The 19,984-nt window shown below is 40.1% G+C and overlaps 1 protein-coding gene across 1 annotated transcript; it reads right to left on the bottom strand.

The window, feature by feature from the left end:
- Nucleotides 1-1,803: 1,803 nt before the first annotated feature.
- LOC124113011 (negative elongation factor D-like) lies at nucleotides 1,804-19,898 on the bottom strand. Its single transcript, XM_048398778.1, has 16 exons — nucleotides 19,742-19,898; nucleotides 18,967-19,094; nucleotides 16,764-16,873; nucleotides 15,026-15,135; nucleotides 13,523-13,630; nucleotides 12,380-12,532; nucleotides 11,091-11,221; nucleotides 10,244-10,364; nucleotides 9,274-9,340; nucleotides 8,550-8,662; nucleotides 7,097-7,233; nucleotides 6,746-6,860; nucleotides 6,523-6,618; nucleotides 4,644-4,784; nucleotides 3,632-3,761; nucleotides 1,804-2,576 (listed from the first exon to the last, which is right to left on the bottom strand). The coding sequence occupies exons 1-16, from the start codon at nucleotides 19,793-19,795 to the stop codon at nucleotides 2,563-2,565; spliced, it is 1,728 nt and encodes a 575-aa protein (XP_048254735.1). The 5' UTR covers nucleotides 19,796-19,898; the 3' UTR covers nucleotides 1,804-2,562.
- Between the last annotated feature and the right edge of the window lie 86 nt (nucleotides 19,899-19,984).

Here is a 19,984-nt window from a genome sequence, read left to right as displayed (position 1 = left end):
ATCGTCCAGCCCTACTGATGGGTATTTGCTCAAACATTAAGAATATGTTTTTCTATTTATGCAAATTGCGTTTTCTGCTTGACCACTTCTGAAAATTATTTACACACATTCATATTTCGAGCTTCACTGCATAACTGCATACTACCATGACAACAGAAGACATATCAACACTTTCATTCATTTATTTACATCACAAATCAGGTCAGTATTGGTCCCATTCAGCATTTTAATTTTATTGCAAAAAATATTTCTATATTATGTAGGAATAACATTATCACAAATTAGTTTTGACACATTTGGCTATCAAAACCTGATCAAGGTAACGCCATAGTTGACAGGATACTTACAAAACACATATTATAAAATATGCTGATGCATAGCTTGTAACACTGTTGTCAAAAGAAGCTTTCGTGGATTGAGAGTAAGTGAAAATGTTCTTTTTCACTGATAATGTCACAAAACGGTTTTATTGTCTTTCATAGAGTTAACATTGATAACGTTTGACATTTGCATGATTAACTTTCTTGGTTCCTTCAGTAAAAAAAGTGACTTTAGAAAATCAGAATGCCAAGGTCCAATAACAACGTGAGAAATAACTTTATTGGTAGAATTTTGGTACAATGTCAGAAACATAGCACCACAAGAGATCATCCAGAATCAGGGCGACCCAAATCAGCACAGCGCCTCAGGATCACCACATAGGCGCCCTTTAACTTTAAGTGACACTCACGGATACCTTCCGCAACTGCAACTCAAATTCCTGGTTGCCAATCTGCACGCACTTTCCAGAACCGTTTACGAGCGGCTGGAATCTGGGCAAGAAAGCCCTACGTTAGCGTTACTTTACCTGAACAAAATCAGTTCCAGCAGCTTCCCCAACGTTGACGAAGCGTTTTGTGTAGTGTTGCCTTTTTCAATGGAGAGATCTGCGGATCAGAGTGTATCTGCGACGGAATGAGGGTAATACCAGATAGGTCGACAGATTCGGTGGAGGAAGTGTCATGATATAGGCACAGAGGAGATCATGTTTAAATCCGGGGCAACTTAACAGGTTATAGTGAGGGGATCAATCATCCTCTTGTGGTCCCGCTCTGCAAGTGCCAGGCGTATTTTCAGAAAAATTACTGATTTTCAGAGAGCTCAGAGCATATAGGTACTGCCGTGGTCGTCAAGGTCATGGAATTTCAACTGAATTAAACATGAGCTCTGTGGGATGAGCTAGACAGGCGTTTATGTCAACGTCAACCAGGGGAATATAATCTCCAGCAACTAAGCCAAGCTCTTTTTCCACGAGATGTCATCAGCAGCCTTCTTGGGTCCATGGACAGGTGTGGTGCAGTCATTCAGGCCAATGGTGGACAAACATGATGCTAGGTTTTACCACTGCAGAGCAGCTGGCACATGCAAACACTTCTCCGTTCCTGTCTTACATTGTAATCTTCCACACACACATCCCATGTATTGCTTTTAAAGCCTTGTAGTCACTATATGGCTAAAATACTGCCAATGTGAGTTAATGATTGTAACTCACTCACTTTAAAGCCTTGTCACAGAATAAATCTCTAGAAGTGAGGTGAGGTGAAATGGGGTTTAACGTCGCGTCCAAGGTTATTGCACTTATATAGCGACGTGCATGTACATGTGTGTGTTTAAGTGGCTGCTTGTACTAATCCGGACTGATGCCAATTTATAGTGCTAGCTCATTGAGATACCATGCCGCACTTCAACATGAAGACCCCACTCAGACACAGTATACTGACTCCGAGCTGACCAGTCCTTGTTTTAGCCCCTTAATGCTGAGCGCCAGACAGGGTAACAACAAGTACCATCTTTTAACGTCTTTTGGTATGACGCGGCCGGGGATCCAACCCTGGACCTTGCGCTCTCCGGGCGGACGCTCTACCACTAGACCACGGAGGCAGTCTAAATCTCTAGAAAACCACAGTGTGTTTCTTTTTGGGGGATTATGTCAGTATCAAGAACCGGAATACTAGTATTTACAGAATTCACAATGTTTCTAATTTTGCTGCCTGATTTATCCACACATTTTCATTTCTCATTTTCTATTCCTGTCTGTATTCTGCACAGGAGAATAGAGGGCCCCTGATCAGGGACTACCACAGACATTTCCATACATATTTGTCATGTATCTTCAGAGTCCTTCTCATGACCTCATCGTCACATTGTTCACAACTGTGGGAGATCTTCATCTACCCTTTCTGTATTTACATTAAGATACATATATACAGGAGGCCTTTGTACACAGAACACGGCAGACACTCAATATGCTATGCTGAACAACATTTAAGCATCAAACTTGACTTAGCCGTGAGTACTGACTGATGTTAAAGTATGAAGAAGTCTGTCTGTCACGTTCACTATGAGATGAAGCTGGTCCAAGAGACTCCTAGCCAGTAGCCAGACCAGCAATGACATCTGTGTGTGAGATTGTGTGTCGGTGTTGTTATGGAAGTCCCAGACCTTGAACTAATTGCTCATCAGAGTTGAACCTTGGTACTGATGCTGTTACATCATTGGTCAGGAAACATCACAGTTGTTCCTCTATTTACACTGACCTACAAAAGAAAAGAAATTCCAATGGGGATATATTTGGAGTGAGTTCTGCCAAGGTGTCAGCTTACTGTGTGCAGATAGGTGAGGTGAGGTGAGGTGAGGTGAAATTGGGTTCAACGTCGCGTCCAAGATTTTTGCACTTATATAGCGATGTGCATGTACGTGTGTGTTTGTGTGGCTACTTGTACTAGTCCGGAGTAATGCGATTTATAGTGCTAGCTCACGGAGATACCATGCCACAGTTCAACATGAATACCCCACTCAGACACAGTATACTGACTCCGAGCCGACCAGTCCTTGTTTTAGCCCCTTAATGCTGAGCGCCAGACAGGGTAACAACAAGTACCATCTTTTAACGTCTTTTGGTATGACGCGGCTGGGGATCAAAACCCAGACCTTCCACTCTCCGGGCACGCTCTACCACAAGACCACAGAGGCAGTCTGTGTGCAGATAGCCGCAAGTTATGCTGATGAGAACCCGAATGTTTGTAGGGGCAAATGTAGGACTTGAACAGACAGCCATAATCAGCAAAGCAAGGGATGCACAGCCTTTCACTGCTCAGTCAGATTATTGGCTAATAATTTACATTATTACCCATAGGGTTAGAAATAACCGAGTTCATTAAAGTTGTATGAGCACCAGAGCAAAGATCACTTCACGCATACCAGTGTATTGTTTACGTCATCCTGACAGCATTGTTGATGTCGATCGAATGTTATTGTGACGTAAGGTCGGAATGACTTTACACTAGAAACGACGCCATAGTTGAAGATTGTTGACATCATTCGATATCTGTGGGTTTCTAAGGCGGTCATGATCAGTTCATTGTTATAAAGGGGAGCTCAAAAGGATTAAGAAATAAATCTTTAATAAACAAATTATTACACTTGCTTGTGTGTCATACAGATTTTACGAAACTTGTGTGAGAATTCATATATTACCTGTGCTCTTGCTCAGGAAATACAATCTTTCTGTCACTCAATTTGAAAACTCAGTATGATACGCCTGCTTATATGATAATCTCCATGTATGCAACAGGAGGATCTGGGCACTTACTGAGGAACTCTGAGACAGGGTCTTGACCGTCGTCTGACCGGAGGATGCCGGTGATGGTCTTGTTCTCGATGAGTGGGAGGAACAGTTGGACAAACTCGGGCGTGTAGGGCGGGGCAATCACGTCCAGCACCTGCAGGTCAGGCAATAAGAAATAGAAATGCAGTTACAACATGTATCTTGATGTACAATATTCATATTGCAAAGTATTACGAAGATGTTGTTTGCCTCTCAAATATTGACGCTGCAGCCAAGAATCTGCTCCCAGACAGGCCCCCTTGTCATTTTGATACTAAAAAGAATTTGATGTGTGATAGACCACTGTGGCAAAGTGTCTGACTAGTGTTCATGCATGACAGACCTTTGTGACAAAGTCTCTGACGAGTGAGATGTTCTACTGACCTCTGTGACAAAGTGTCTGATGAGTGAGATGCTTTACTGACCTCTGTGACAAAGTGTCTGATGAGAGATGTTCTACAGACCTCTGTGACAAAGTGTCTGATGAGTGAGATGTTTTACTGACCTCTGTGACAAAGTGTCTGATGAGTGAGATGTTTTACTGACCTCTGTGACAAAGTGTCTGATGAGTGAGATGTTTTACTGACCTCTGTGACAAAGTGTCTGATGAGTGAGATGTTTGACTGACCTCTGTGACAAAGTGTCTGATGAGTGAGATGTTTGACTGACCTCTGTGACAAAGTGTCTGATGAGTGAGATGCTTTACTGACCTCTGTGACAAAGTGTCTGATGAGTGAGATGCTTTACTGACCTCTGTGACAAAGTGTCTGATGAGTGAGATGTTCTACTGACCTCTGTGACAAAGTGTCTGATGAGTGAGATGTTTTACTGACCTCTGTGACAAAGTGTCTGATGAGTGAGATGTTTTACTGACCTCTGTGACAAAGTGTCGGATGAGTGAGATGTTTGACTGACCTCTGTGACAAAGTGTCTTATGAGTGAGATGCTTTACTGACCTCTGTGACAAAGTGTCTTATGAGTGAGATGCTTTACTGACCTCTGTGACAAAGTGTCTGATGAGTGAGATGTCTGTGTCTCCCTTCTCCAGACACTTTCTGATGTAGACGACTACGGGGAGGACAAAGCCCCGACTCAGCAGGTGCACCATCCGGTCCAGAACAGTCTTCTTCAACTCCAGCTGCAGCATACAGACACATGGTTACACACAGCTGCAGCATACAGACACATGGTTACACACAGCTGCAGCATATAGACACACATGGTTACACACAGCTGCAGCATACAGACACATGGTTACACACAGCTGCAGCATATAGACACATGGTTACACACAGCTGCAGCATATAGACACACATGGTTACACACAGCTGCAGCATACAGACACATGGTTACACACAGCTGCAGCATACAGACACATGGTTACACACAGCTGCAGCATATAGACACACATGGTTACACACAGCTGCAGCATATAGACACACATGGTTACACACAGCTGCAGCATATAGACACATGGTTACACACAGCAGCCACATACAGACACATGGTTACACACGGCTGCAGCATACAGACACACATGGTTACACACAGCAGCCACATACAGACACATATGGTTACACACGGCTGCAGCATACAGACACATGGTTACACACAGCTGCAGCATACAGACACATGGTTACAAACAGCTGCAGCATACAGACACATGGTTATACACAGCAGCCACATACAGACACATATGGTTACACACGGCTGCAGCATACAGACACATGGTTACACACAGCTGCAGCATATAGACACACATGGTTACACACAGCTGCAGCATACAGACACATATGGTTACAAACGGCTGCAGCATACAGACACATGGTTACACACAGCTGCAGCATATAGACACACATGGTTACACACAGCTGCAGCATATAGACACACATGGTTACACACAGCTGCAGCATACAGACACATGGTTACACACAGCTGCAGCATATAGACACACATGGTTACACACAGCTGCAGCATATAGACACACATGGTTACACACAGCTGCAGCATATAGACACACATGGTTACACACAGCTGCAGCATATAGACACATGGTTACACACAGCAGCCACATACAGACACATATGGTTACACACGGCTGCAGCATACAGACACACATGGTTACACACAGCAGCCACATACAGACACATATGGTTACACACGGCTACAGCATACAGACACATGGTTACACACAGCTGCAGCATACAGACACATGGTTACAAACAGCTGCAGCATACAGACACATGGTTATACACAGCAGCCACATACAGACACATATGGTTACACACGGCTGCAGCATACAGACACATGGTTACACACAGCTGCAGCATATAGACACACATGGTTACACACAGCTGCAGCATACAGACACATATGGTTACAAACGGCTGCAGCATACAGACACATGGTTACACACAGCTGCAGCATATAGACACACATGGTTACACACAGCTGCAGCAAACAGACACACATGGTTACACACAGCTGCAGCATACAGACACATGGTTACACACAGCTGCAGCATATAGACACACATGGTTACACACAGCTGCAGCAAACAGACACACATGGTTACACACAGTTGTAAGATGTAGAGACAACAAAAACAAATAGAAAAACATTATCAGAATGAAAGTGAATCCATTTTAGTCTGTTAACTACTGCTAGGAGCATCTACATATTTGAACATTTGATGATGACTAAATCTTAAATGGGTTAATTTGGACGATTTCCCTGGAACTTTGTGCCTGATTAACAGTACTCTGGAATACAAAGCGATTTGACAAATTGAGGAATAATATTTTTTCATGAAACAGGATTTTTCTTTGTAAATTCTTTCAATATCTAGTTTGAAAAAGCATTCACAAAATCCTTACCCGAACCAACACATCTAATTCCTCGAATGAAGATTCAAACACTCGAACAAGAAGATCTAAAGCTTTTTGGTGCAACAGGACATGGTTGGTGACAATCTGAAAAAGTAACAGTAGCAAAACATCAAAGTAAAACACAATAAAAGGTCATTTGGTTACACAGAATTCACATTAGTACTATTTTATCACAATCAACCAGTTACATGACGAAGTAGTGATGTTTCACCTCGTCCACCATGACCAGGTGTAGAGGGGTATGGTCTGTGTTGAGCTTGAAGTAGCTGGCGTCAGACACGGTGTAGTCCACCCACTTCAACACGCCCATAGACACTACAGGGAATCTGCAACATTCAACACCACAAACTTAAACAGGAAAAACCTAAAACAGGCAAGGAAACATATGTAAGAAAAATAGATATAATTGGAAACATTGTTCCATTTGTTTTTAATGTTTCCAGATTTGTCGTTGTACATTTTGAAAACATCAGGGATGAGGAAAAATTAAATTTCAGATTTTCTATAGTATTTAAATTGAGATTGAAAACGGCCTGGTTGTTCCAACGTCCGGTCCACCCACCTGAGACAGGTGAAGAGGGTTGATATGTCGGCTATCAGTTCCGAGGCTCCCTTGTTCTCAGCACACAGGGCCTGGGTCTTCTCAAGAGCCTGTACAGTCGGCTTCAGCTCGTCCCTGTTGATTGTCTTCCTACCTCCCTGATGAAGAATGGGAAGACCTGGTGTAATAACATGGTACATACCATCGTCGATACTTCACAGGCTGTATACACTAGGCTCCTCCATCACCCAGGAGGACCTATGGCCAATCTGTGATGTCGCTATTTTTAACGAATCAAGACATTGTCCATCTTCCTAAGGCAAGGGAGTTAACTGACTGTAAAAGTCCAGTTTCCACCCTTGCCGAACTAAGCTGGAATTTCTGAGTTTGATCATAGCACCACCAGTGGCTATTACGAGTTATGTCCCTTCTTTGGCACGCCTATTGACCAATCAGATTCCACCTCTCATATCACTTGCATTTGCTTCAAACAAAATGGCGGCGCCTTGTCAAGACAATCTGATTGATAATCAAAATCGTTTTTGTAATATAAAGGGTTGTACTTCGCGAAGTGAATCAAGTCATGTGAGCACCTCGATTGAAAAAAAGAAAACATTTGGAAAATATCTGTTGACGCCGATTTGGCAGTACACATGCTTTGCAAATCCTGCAATCGACCTAAATCTGCACGGCAGTTTATGAAACTGGATGTCGATTTCATTGCGCAATTTTGTTTGGACTATGCATAGACTCCTTGGTCCAGCTAACATATAACTCCATAATTGCAGCTTAGTTTGGCAAGGATGGAAACTGGACTTTTATTGTCAGTTAACTCCCTTGCCTCAGGAAGATGGACATGGCCTGGTTTATGTAACCAGCAAGTGATCAGACCAATGAAATTACACCACACAAATACATCGCACAATGTTTCTCGTGCAGCCTGCCAGAGCCTTGCAGCCCTCTGCTCTACACATTGCTGACAATATGTTGCCTTATCTGTTAGGGCAGGGACGAGTCCAAATTTACAACCCGGGGACCCATCCCCCTATTACCCGGCCCTACCCAGGGACCCAATGTAGGTCTCAAGAGATGGGTACAAATGTCCAATTAGGATTGTTTTTACCATAGCCCTAGCAAAACGTATTTAGATACATGTATTAAACAATCTGGTCATGCATACACTGCATTTGACATAAGTTATATCTTTATTCAACCATATGAAAAATCAGAAGGAATGGGTGCATAGTCAAAAAGAAATGCAAACATTAGTGACTTGTAGTGCAACCATAGAGTTCTAGGCAATTTTTGTCATTAAACAATATATCACATGACCTTACCACGGGTCCGGGTAGTCCTGTGGGTACCAGGTTCCTACTCAGTACCCACCCGACCCGGGTACCCAGGTACCTGGGTTACCCGTCCCAGCCCTATTCCATGTAGTTAGAGACAAAGTATTTGTCCCTGAAAGCGTTACCTTCTTGTGAGTATCGATGACGCTAGCAGCGTAGGCCAGGAGGTGGATGTACTTGTGTTTGTGGTCAGGGTTCACCCTTGTACCAGGCTTAAACAATGTGTCAATAAGCAGATCTGAAATTATCATTAAGTAAGTGTCACTCATATGACAATGAAAGTAAATCTTTGCACAAGGATTGTCTATGTTATGAGTGGCCTGTAAATCTAGAAATTGAAACAGATTCCATGGGCTTACAGACTACTTCCGTAGGTTTGTTGCATTTGCCCTGATCGATGTCACTGATTTCTTATCATCGTCTACAGTTTTATTAATGATTACATAAGCAGTCTGTGCAGATATTATTGTTGACCTATTACTTTATGGGAATTGACTTCAACATCTTTTAAGTTTATAGAGGTATAAAGGTCAAACTGGTGTGCACACTCTGCCTAAATCTGCAACACTATCGGATTTACTTTGGGTGCACAAGTTTGTTTATGATTATACTACTCTTAACGCAGAGAATACTGAAGTCAATTCTAAAATTAAGTCTTTGGAGAAGGATAACATATCACTGATGTCACAAAGCCCCAACACGATCCCCGCACAAACATGAGGTGTGATGAATCAATTCTAAACTAGAATCCCATGGTAGGTAAAGAAGATGTTTTGTGCTGTCTAGAAACACAAGTCTGACATTGAAGCCAGTTTATCCTGCTACCTCCACAGAGGACTACTTGCTCACCTAGGAAAGCAGGGACTCGGATGAGTTCAACTGGAGGAGAGTCATGTTCAGAATACATCCTGAACAACTGAAAGGAATACAAAGACAGATGCACATTATGGTGTGTTTTCAGATTTGGAGTTGTTATTGAATATTTGATACTGAATATTAACAAAACGAACAAAGATACAAAATATCGGATCACACCATGATATACTATTTGGTCAACACACTTTTCAGATATATCGTGGCAGCTTGTTAATGATGGAGTCTGACTGGTTGATTGGCATCATAGAAGTTAGTGAGTAAGAAAATAGGGGTGTTATGATAAATCGAAATATCGATATATTGCTATTGGTAAGCACTTAAAGTCAATAAATTGATTGTTAAATCAGTGTCCGAGCAATAGTATTAATTTCAGTTAGGAATATCGATAGTTTCGATTGTATTTACAATATCAATAAAATACATGTAATGCTGTTCAAATTTGTTTTTCTTTTGATCATGAGTGGTAGTAATTTACACATGGTAATGTGGAAGTTTCTTTTTCTTAAATTATTAGGGTAAAGAAAAAACAAATCAGTCATATCTCAAACTTTACTTCTTATTAGTTGTTATGGTTATCACATTCAAAGGAAACTTCAGTTCCAAGGTATAATTCAACTCTAAAATCCATCTAATATGATACACTGAAAACTATTGATATTTATCGCAATAGTTGCTTGCAATATCAATAGTTATCGCAATAGTTTCTTTCAGTATCAATAGTTATTGCAATAGTGATTTCCAGACCAATAGTCACCCCTATAAGAAAACATACAACTTTATGGATAACAACCATGGAAACCATCCTGTTACCATCATAACTGATCAGCCAAGTGACAGAGCCTGAGCTCCAGATATGTATAGTCGCCATTGTTCACCCAGCAACAGAGTGATGGCAAACCATTCAGTGATGTAAAGATTAAATGGTAGGGTATATGTCTGTTACCACGGAGATGTCTGCTGGGTTGAGGGCCTGCCGGGACAACATGGAGGACAGGGCCTGACAGGCTCGGGGATAGGCGGCCGCTCCACTCAGGGCCATCGTTATGGGCGTCACATCCAGACCTCTACAACAACAAGCACTCTGAGTGAGTTGAGTTGAAGGCCGCTTTTAACAGTATTCCAGTTATATCACATAGCTTGATGTGGGGGAAGTCCCAAAGTGATGTAGGTCTCAAACGTTTACCACTTTGGTGAAACTCACGAGCACGAGTATGGTGCTGACAAACCTAGATTATAATCGGAGTGATTTTGTCACATTTCTTAAAAAACAGACAACTTATTGGTCATATTCTCCACCAAAGGAAGATTCTTATTCTTTATTTTTTTGTTTTACCCAAAGCTGAACATGGAGGTTCGAAGCACACATAACAAGATTGATGGCATGAGATTAAGATCAACATCTTGTATTTGTTGAAGTGAGTCGGCTAGACTTAATCCTGCTTTGAACAGTGTTTCACTTTTATCACAGGGATATGAACTTATGACCAGATGATTCTGGAATGGCAAAGGGAAGCTACTCTGCACAACTTACACAATGTACCACACTTCTTGACTCATGGAAAATAAATGACACAAAGTCAGTGTCTAAGGTATACTGGGTATGTTTGCCAGTCAACATTCAGGTTTTTAACAGATGCTCAGGGTGACATGACCCTCCTCATCCTCAAGGTTCCCCACTGAATAAGATTCTGTGCTGTAAGCTATGAAGGACGTCACCCAGAAGACTGCCCTACTGCCTTGTACACTGGGTTATTACACAGGAGTGTTGCAACTAGCTGCTGCCAGCTTACTTCTCACTGGCACACTTCTGCAGCTCCTGGCACAGACGTCGGATGTTGGAGCCGCCCTTCAGCTCCTGGGACAAGATGTGCATCAGCACCTGACTGTACAGGTATGTGTGCTCTCCGTGGCAAACCATTTTCTGAAAAATAATCAGGGATGCAACAATTATTATTCAGTGACTTTGAAAAATACTCAATTCTGATTGGTCAGTTCAGGGTCTCAAATCACAATAATAACCCCTGGCTTAAAAAGCTAATAAGATGTCTGCATCATCGAGGAAGACAATAACTACAGAAAAGTTTTTCTTTCTCAAACATTCGCAGTAGGTATTTGGGAATAGTGATATGTACAATTATGTGTTAAAAATACAGAGATGTGCTTACTACAACATTGTACAATATTCAAAAGTTTTTACAATACATTTTAGGTGCATGACTAAGAGTGAACTTCATTTTAGAGAAAACAGAGTTCGATCTCCTTTAGCTCCGACTGTGATGCCTTATCTTGTGTGTCACAATGAGTGATGTGATATTGTAACAGCGGCAGTACCACCTTAGCGCCATCATATATCCACAGCAGTTTAGCAGCATGAGCAACGATCCATTCCAAACAATAACAGAGCAGTGACCTCCATGATTTCTTTTGTTAGACATTGCTCCCGAAACATCCTTTTTAGTTGTTATGTAACAGGGCGAGGACGGGTAACTCGGGTATTCGGGTCCGTAGGGTACGGAGTGGGACCTGGGTACCCACAGGACTACCCGCACACGTGGTTAGTCACATGACATATTGTTTAATGACAAAAACCATCTAGAACTACCCGTATACTTTGCATGTCTCTAATGTTTGCATTTCTTTCTGACTATGCACGATTCCTTCTTACTTTTAAATGGTTAAATAAAGATAAAGCTTCAGTGTATGCATGACCAGATCATTTTATAGTGTTCCTGAATACTTTTTTTCCAGGGCTCTGGTAAACAGTTCCCAATCGGACAATTTGTACTCATGGCTTGAGACCTACAGCGGGTACCAAGGTAGGGTCAGATAATAAGGGGGTGGGTACCTGGATAGTAACTTTGAACTCATCCCAGCCCTATTGTGTAAACATAGTCAAGGAAATTTTACCAAACTTAGTTAAGTAAACATGTCACGAAAACACACAGTAACAATGTATGTATGAACACACCAGCTGAGTATAGAGATATAGAGTTGGTGAAGGTCCAGATCATAACACACACAGTCTCGTTAGAAAATGCTTTCTTAATAAGTAACCATGGTAACATCTTGAGTATCTTACTGTGAATTCTGGCAGGTTCTTCTCCAACCCATCCTCCCCTGCCTCCACGAAGCTGGATATAGAGGTTCTTAACACCCTCGAGAACACCTCAATTTGATGACATGCTGTCGACACACTGGTTATCTCCCCTTGGAAACCAGCATCCGATATCAACTGTAAGAAAACAGTGTTTAACAAATATGATCTAATGTAAACACAAATGGCCCCCGGGATAAACCTACTTTGAGAAAAGAGCAAAATTTCTAAATTCATTCATATAAAAGTTATCATTGTTTATAAAAATGAAAAATTTACCTTGTTAATTTTAACACTTGTATTCTATGATGTATAACCATGATAACAACAATAACTGAATCAGAAAGACTAAAACACATCAAACAGATGATTCTAGAGGTTCTCAGGTAATGTTTTTCCAATATTTGAACATGAGAAAGTCTTTGGCCCAAGCTGATTTTCTTAAGAGATGTAGAAACAAATGGTACAAACATGTTGTAAAACATTCATCTTCGGTCACAGACTTGCTCATGGATTTATTTTTTTTAAGTTTGACATATCACCCTAGATATAATCATGATAATAATCATAATAATGTTTCTGGTAATGTCAGATGCCAAAGGCAATGACTTGCAAGTGTAAGAAGACAAATGCTAGTTATACACCTTTTGAACATATCAATACTTTTCATACATATATTTCAAAGATTTCTGTAAACTTAAATCTGACATTTTCCGTGATCCAAAAATGAAGTTATATTGTATATACCCCGGTACTTATCTCAACCTTTAATGAGCTAGGGCAGTTACTGGAGGAAGGGTTTGTCAAAATGACTATATATTTACAGTGAAATTAGATTTCAGAACTTCTTTGATAGGCATTTAGAAGTTGGAGTACTAAGTAAGGAAAAGAATTTATGGATGAACAACCCCTTTATTACAATTAAGAGCGACGTTTTGGTGTAGGTTCTATCACCGTTATCAAGCAAGTGCTTTTCCTTACTTAGATTTCGGAAGAGAAAAATATTGAAAGCAAATATGTGTAAGCATGAGTACCGGTATGTATTTAGAATGAACTGCCAACAGTAACTACAGTTGCACCATAACATTGGAAACATGTATGAGGTTGTCATGTGTGGGAATGACCTGCCTTGATAGTGAAGTTGAGCATGAGGCAGTCTGGGTATTCTTCAGCCAGCTTGTAGAACAAGGATCGCCATGTCGGGTACTCTATCATCTCGGCCAGCCAAGACGGAGTCTGTAGGAACACAGACATGAAGGGAAAATAGTACAGTTCATATCTAACATGCCAATTGCAGGAGGTGATGGAGTGAGTGATGCAGGTCTCAGAGGGTTACCACTTTGGTAGGGGTATGGTGCGGACAAAACTAGAAACATAATTGGGGCAAACTGGGATTTGAACCCACTATCAAGGGTTTCTGGCATGCCCAAGAGACGCAACTTTGACAGTGAAATGTGCGCCTTAACTAACTGGCTGGATCGCCCGTGCTGGGGGTCTGGGGACCTCCAAGAATTAATTCTAAGGGTCCTGTTAAGTAATGAAATGGTGTACTGTAAGATTTGATAATTCAATATTTACAGGACCTTTATATTTCTTGCCAAGAATTTGGTACTAAGAATAATCTTTTTCTCTGCATCTATTTCTATACATTTGTGAGTACTGGTGCACATTTCTGTGTCATATAAAGCCCTGATATGGGAGATAATTTCAGCAAAGTCCATGCTTCAACGACATGGGACATAACTCTTGACTTCTTCAGCACAGAATCAGTGGCTTTTGCAATAAGAATGTTAAACTGGGCATTGTATAAGTGTTCATGAATGTTTTAAAAACACTGAGAAATCACAAACTATATTTGCATGGATGACATGTTCAGATAAGTAATTTACAGTGATTTATTTTATGAAAATGTCGTCAGCAGATCAGTGATCATAATGACTTAATGAGGGAAGAAAGCCTGAAGTACCATTAAGTTGACACACATTAAATCCAACTCACTCTTGTTGACTTTCTTATCGATCAGCATGTGGACAAAACATGTAGCACACCTTTATCATGTTATAGAGGAATACATATAGTTTATTGTGTCGAATCTGTCAACATTAAAGGGAATTCACTATGTTTGTCGTAAGAGGTGACTATCAGGATTGGATGGTCAGGCTCGCTGACTTGGTTGATGCATGTCATCATATCCCAACTGCGTGGATCAATGCTCATGATGTCAATCACTGGACATCAGACTTGACTCGATTATTTACAAACTGCTGTCATATAGCTGGAATATTGCTGAGTGTGGCGTTAACAACAAACAAACAGTTATGATACATTCATGTCACATCATAATTTAAGTGTGGAGCTTTTAGCATATTTAGGTACCACCAATGATGACCGATAACATGTTTCATACTTTAAAGAACTTCAATATAACATCGGAAAGTCAAACATCTTCATTGTCTTACTGTTGTATTCTCAAACAGATTCCTAAAATTAACAACAGCATCACTTGAACTGTGATGCAGAATGAAATAAAAACATGATAATACTCCTCCTTCAGTTTTCACAATGTTCCCCCCAATCCTGTCAATCTTCCCCAGACAACATCTGCATGACTCCTCATTGTCCAGTACTCACTTCACCCTCTTGAGTGAAGATGGAGTCCGCCTTCTTCGGGTCAAAGTGTTTGATAATCATCAGCTTGAGATGACTTTCTACCAGTTCTTGAACTTCATTTATGCCAACGCCTGCAATGTGTCACATCAGAGATCAAACTAGATGACAATACTGCTGAGATGCAGTTATCAGTTTGTCTTCAATGTCTAATGTTAAAGAAATTCCAGGGGCATCCTTACATGTCATCACCATTTGGGCTGGTAAATGTTTCATCATACAATACCAACATCAGCTACAACACCGAGACATAGCATGGTACGCTATATTAATGTGGTTGTTAATTTATAATGGATCGTAATGGCGCAAGCTTACTAGTGAGTGAGTATGGTTTTACGCTGCTTTAAGCAATATTACAGCAATATCACGGCGGGGGACACCAGAAATAGGCTTCACACATTGTACCCATGTAGGGAATTGAACCCAGGTCTTCGGCATGACGAGCAAACGCTTTAACCACAAGGCTACCCAACCGCCCCCGCAAGCTTACTAACCTATTTAATAAGTCATACGCACAATGTTAGTTTTCTTTGTTCAACTTTCATGACACATCAATTAAGATTGATTGATGCTGATTTTCTTTACCGAGTTCAGAAAACAAAGTACTTGTCATTAGCGACTCAAGGACGGGCAACTCTATTTTATCGCGGTGTCACTATTTGTGGTGTGATACATGTGGAATATGAGGTTTAATCACTTTCTGTTTTGGATTTTGCATTATCAGTATGCATACGACCCAGGTTCGCTCAAGGCAAATCGTCCAAACAAATGGGTTTTTTTTCTAATTAATTTCAAATGGAGGTAGGGGTAATTACACTTCAAAAACATTTCAGAACCTATCATAAAAATTGTAAATGTTTATACTTATGAGTAGCCGTGACATACCGCAACGAGTCCTGAATTCGATCAAGCATTGAAATATCGTGCTCAGATTTGCAAAAGTAAACAGTCGACAGGGGAGTGGTTTACAAGATTTACCGATACCGCGATAATATAGAATCATACCATATAAACTACGCGCACTAGGTTGTATGTCAAAATCATGCTATCTTCCCAAGTCTGCAGCAAGTGTTATCCTATCTCACACTAGGCATTTCTTCCTTCTTCTTTCGATCCTATGTGCTTGAACAAAGATTCCAGCTTCTAAAAATGCACAGGATTATAGTGTGTGACCCATTTGTTTGGGTGGTGACCATGGTGATACTAAGATATGTTCGGGTGATTTGTTTTTTAGAAGCTGAAAACTTTGTTCAAGGGCGTTATAATTCCACTGTTGTACAATGACAGTTACAATTTATTGTAGGCTACCAACCTCTTCTAGTTGAAACAGTGTGCTGCTTGAGGGTCAGAATTCTATTTGTTTTAACTTAACAGCAGGTAAACAAGTTCAACAATTTCTTCTGGGGGGAATTCTACACATCCCGAGAATACTGTTAAATATCCCTGTACTGGCTGGGATTCCAAGTTCCACAGAACCAATGTTGTTGAAAGAGGCGACCAAATGGATCCAATAATCAGGGGAGATAACTTGAGTGATTGCATGTCATTGTACCCCAGTGTTCTAGGATGTAGCTTATCTGCTTATAATATCAATCACTGTATTTTATGGGCCAAACTTAATTATTTACAGGATGCAGCATCAAACAAACTTTTAAATAGCCTCATCTTTTACCATGTTAACATCATTTCACAACTGACTAACCTGCTTGTATTAGCCAGTCAGCCAAAACATTAACAGTCTGTGCTATCGCTAAGTAGTTGTCTGACAACAGTTCCACAACCCGCTCTGGTGATCCACCCGCTTGCAAAAATCTGTTGACAGAAATTTCCAATCATCTTGATGAATTGTATCATATGTGTATGCAATGTACATAATAAGATATGTTCTAATCTGTGCGTAAATTCAAAAGCAGCAGCAGGTTTCTACAGTCCATGCTGGTTGGTTGGTTTGTTGTTTAACGCCGCACTCAGCTATATTCCAGCTATATGACAGCGGTCTGTAAATAATTGAGTCTGGACCAGACAATCCAGTGATTAATATCATGAGCATCGATCCACGCAATTGGGATCAATGATATGCATCAACCAAGTCAGCGAGCCTGACCACCCGATCCCATTAGTCTCCTTTTAGGACAAGCACAGTCAGTTTTTACGGTAAGCATGGGTTGCTGAAGACCTATTCTACCCCGGAATCTTCACGGGTCCAGTCCATGCAAAAGCATAACATGATAAATCTGGAATACACCAAAAATCATAACACTGGGAAAATGTGACCACATTTCCTAAGTCAAGTTGTTAACAATGCTATGGAAACAGTTTAACATGTATATTACCAGTTCACCCCTTTAAAATAAGACATTCACTGATTCAGCGTATTTAGCCACAGGGAGTAATTGCATCAATTGCCGATTTCAAAAAACAGTCCAAAAGAATTATTTCAAGCTGTAGGTCAACAACAATATATGCTTTGGAATTTTGATGAAGTATGTATGGTCAACAAAACAGTAACGATTTAACACGTTAAATGAGACAGGAAATTGTTATATAAACAACCCAATGATGGCACATGCCCACTGGCTCCATCCCATCAGCTGATAAACGCACAATTCCTTGCTAACAATGTTTAACATATTTAAGGATGTTAACTGACGGCAAGTGCACATTACACATACTGACATATATTCATATATAAAAATACTATATTTATCATATTTATTAGAAGGTGTAATGTTAAAGCATTTATAGTCTTATTCTTTCTGACACTTTTTAAATTCTTGGTGAATCATTTAAATAGATAGGTCTTTATTTCCACTTTGTACAGTGAAAGGGATTGATAAACAGACAGAGCCTATATAAATATATCTCCCCATCAAAGTTGAAACAACTGGTAGTAGTACATATGTTATACAGTAGTATAAACTTGATATTATGTCACATGTGGTACATAAAGGTAAACAGTTGTTGGTGAGACATATGTAAGAGTGCATGTTTATACGAATCTTTTGCTCATAGTGAAGAAATGATGTACAGAATCAACAATATAAAGAAGCATTTCTTTGTCTAGGTTGACGTTGCCAAACAGGACAGTTCGAAGGTCATATCTATTAACATAATAATAGCTTTCAAATCTAATCTCTGTGTAATTTGGACAAGTAAATAGGTAGTGTAAAGCAGTTTCAGTGAAAAAAACACATGTACATACACCATTATCGCTAACAAATCTTTCAAATTTGTGACTGTTCAAATCACTGCATCCTAGTCTTAACTTGCAGTGAATTATCTGATTTAATGTGAACCAATATTTTTAATTATGTTGGATTGCCACTTAAAAAGAGGTGATCATGGTGATTATAAGTTGTTGCAGAATCATGAGGGGTACACATGGTACATGGGATTTTAGGCGTCCCCCGTTAGGTTTTTTACCATGAGCCAGAGGAAAGTGGTAAAAACCTAACGAGGGATGCATAAAACCCCATGTACCCCGAGTAATCCTGCTACAACACATTTTTCTTACTGACATGTTTTAATATGACATTGTAAAAGAATTCAACAAATTCAAAAGTGATAGAAAACAGCTGTTCGATTGAGCTGAGGTGAACTTGTGCTATGTCATGTGACTTCCATTGTGTGTGGCTTTTTGCTTGGAAGTGGGGTATAAGGGATTTATTCTGCCACTCAGAAATCCCTGTGCAGCCTGAATGTGCTCATGGCAGGGTATAAGAGATTTATTTCTCTGCTGAGAAATTGATTTCCCTCCAAGGCAGGATACATAGTATTTTATCAAGATCACAGGGACCAGTCAGTTCTCATCATTCTGACATGGAAGTATGATAAAGTATTTTGTATACATAGTAAAAGTAGAGCTATGTTTTAACTTTCAGCTGTGTTGTAACTTGTACACGCACCTTTTGAGTACGGTGAAAATGTTGGGCTCCATTATGTAGTCCTTGCTGCTAAAAGATTCAAGACAGTCTTTCTGTGTGGCCTGTCTCTCCTCCTCATCATCCTCCATGAACGGATCCATCTCAGGTGACTAAAGGACAAATAATTTGTGAATGTTGACTACAAAATATAATCATTTGCAACTGTTCAAAATGCTGTATGTACACAACGTTGGGAACGTTTGAAATATATAATGAATAAATGTTTGAAATGTAAAATGAATGAAGTTTGGAAATGTAATAGTGCTATTAATAAATTGCTATGAAGGTGCAGGTCAGAATATATCAGAATTTAGTGCTGAATAAATGATTAGAAATATATATTTTATTTCTACGGTCTATTGGTTTAAACTTTAATTAAAGCAATCACATTCTGAATCTTACTTTAAAAAATAAAATGGTACGGGTCAACCAAATTTGGGTACGGGCCCTCTAAATATGAGTATAGGTCAGCCAAATAAAGTATGAATAGTCCAAAAACAGGTTCGAATCTGACGAGAATTTTAGCATTGTTTAGGTACGGGTTAACCATGTTTATTGGGTATGAATCTCCGTGGGTACCGATCATCTAGTTTTCGTAGAAGTTCACAGTAACCATAAGGGAAAGCTAGCTTCCTTAATTATTATGATTATGATTATAATAATTGTTGCAACAAAGATCATATTATAGTCGGCACGTTTCATTTTACACATTATTAATGTTTAGATTAGATCTAGAAATTTCATTCATCTAAGGTACCCCAACATCGTCCTCTGACATCCCCTCGGCATGGTCCTCTTCGTAATCAGACATCGTGTACTCGAATGAGATGCGCTGAACTCCTATAGTAACGTTTTCAAATCATGCAAAGAGTATTTTTTAAGAATACGCGGCCATGACAGGTTGAGAAACTTCAAATTTGGGATTTCCCCGGGTACCATCTAAAATTCGAACCGACATCTAAAGCGGACATGGAGATATTTTCACACGAATATCTAAACT

This window comes from Haliotis rufescens, unplaced genomic scaffold (genome assembly GCF_023055435.1).
Source record: "Haliotis rufescens isolate VD_foot unplaced genomic scaffold, xgHalRufe1.0.p SCAF_19, whole genome shotgun sequence".
NCBI lineage: Eukaryota > Metazoa > Mollusca > Gastropoda > Lepetellida > Haliotidae > Haliotis > Haliotis rufescens.
This window is presented reverse-complemented; position numbering and strand designations above follow the sequence as displayed.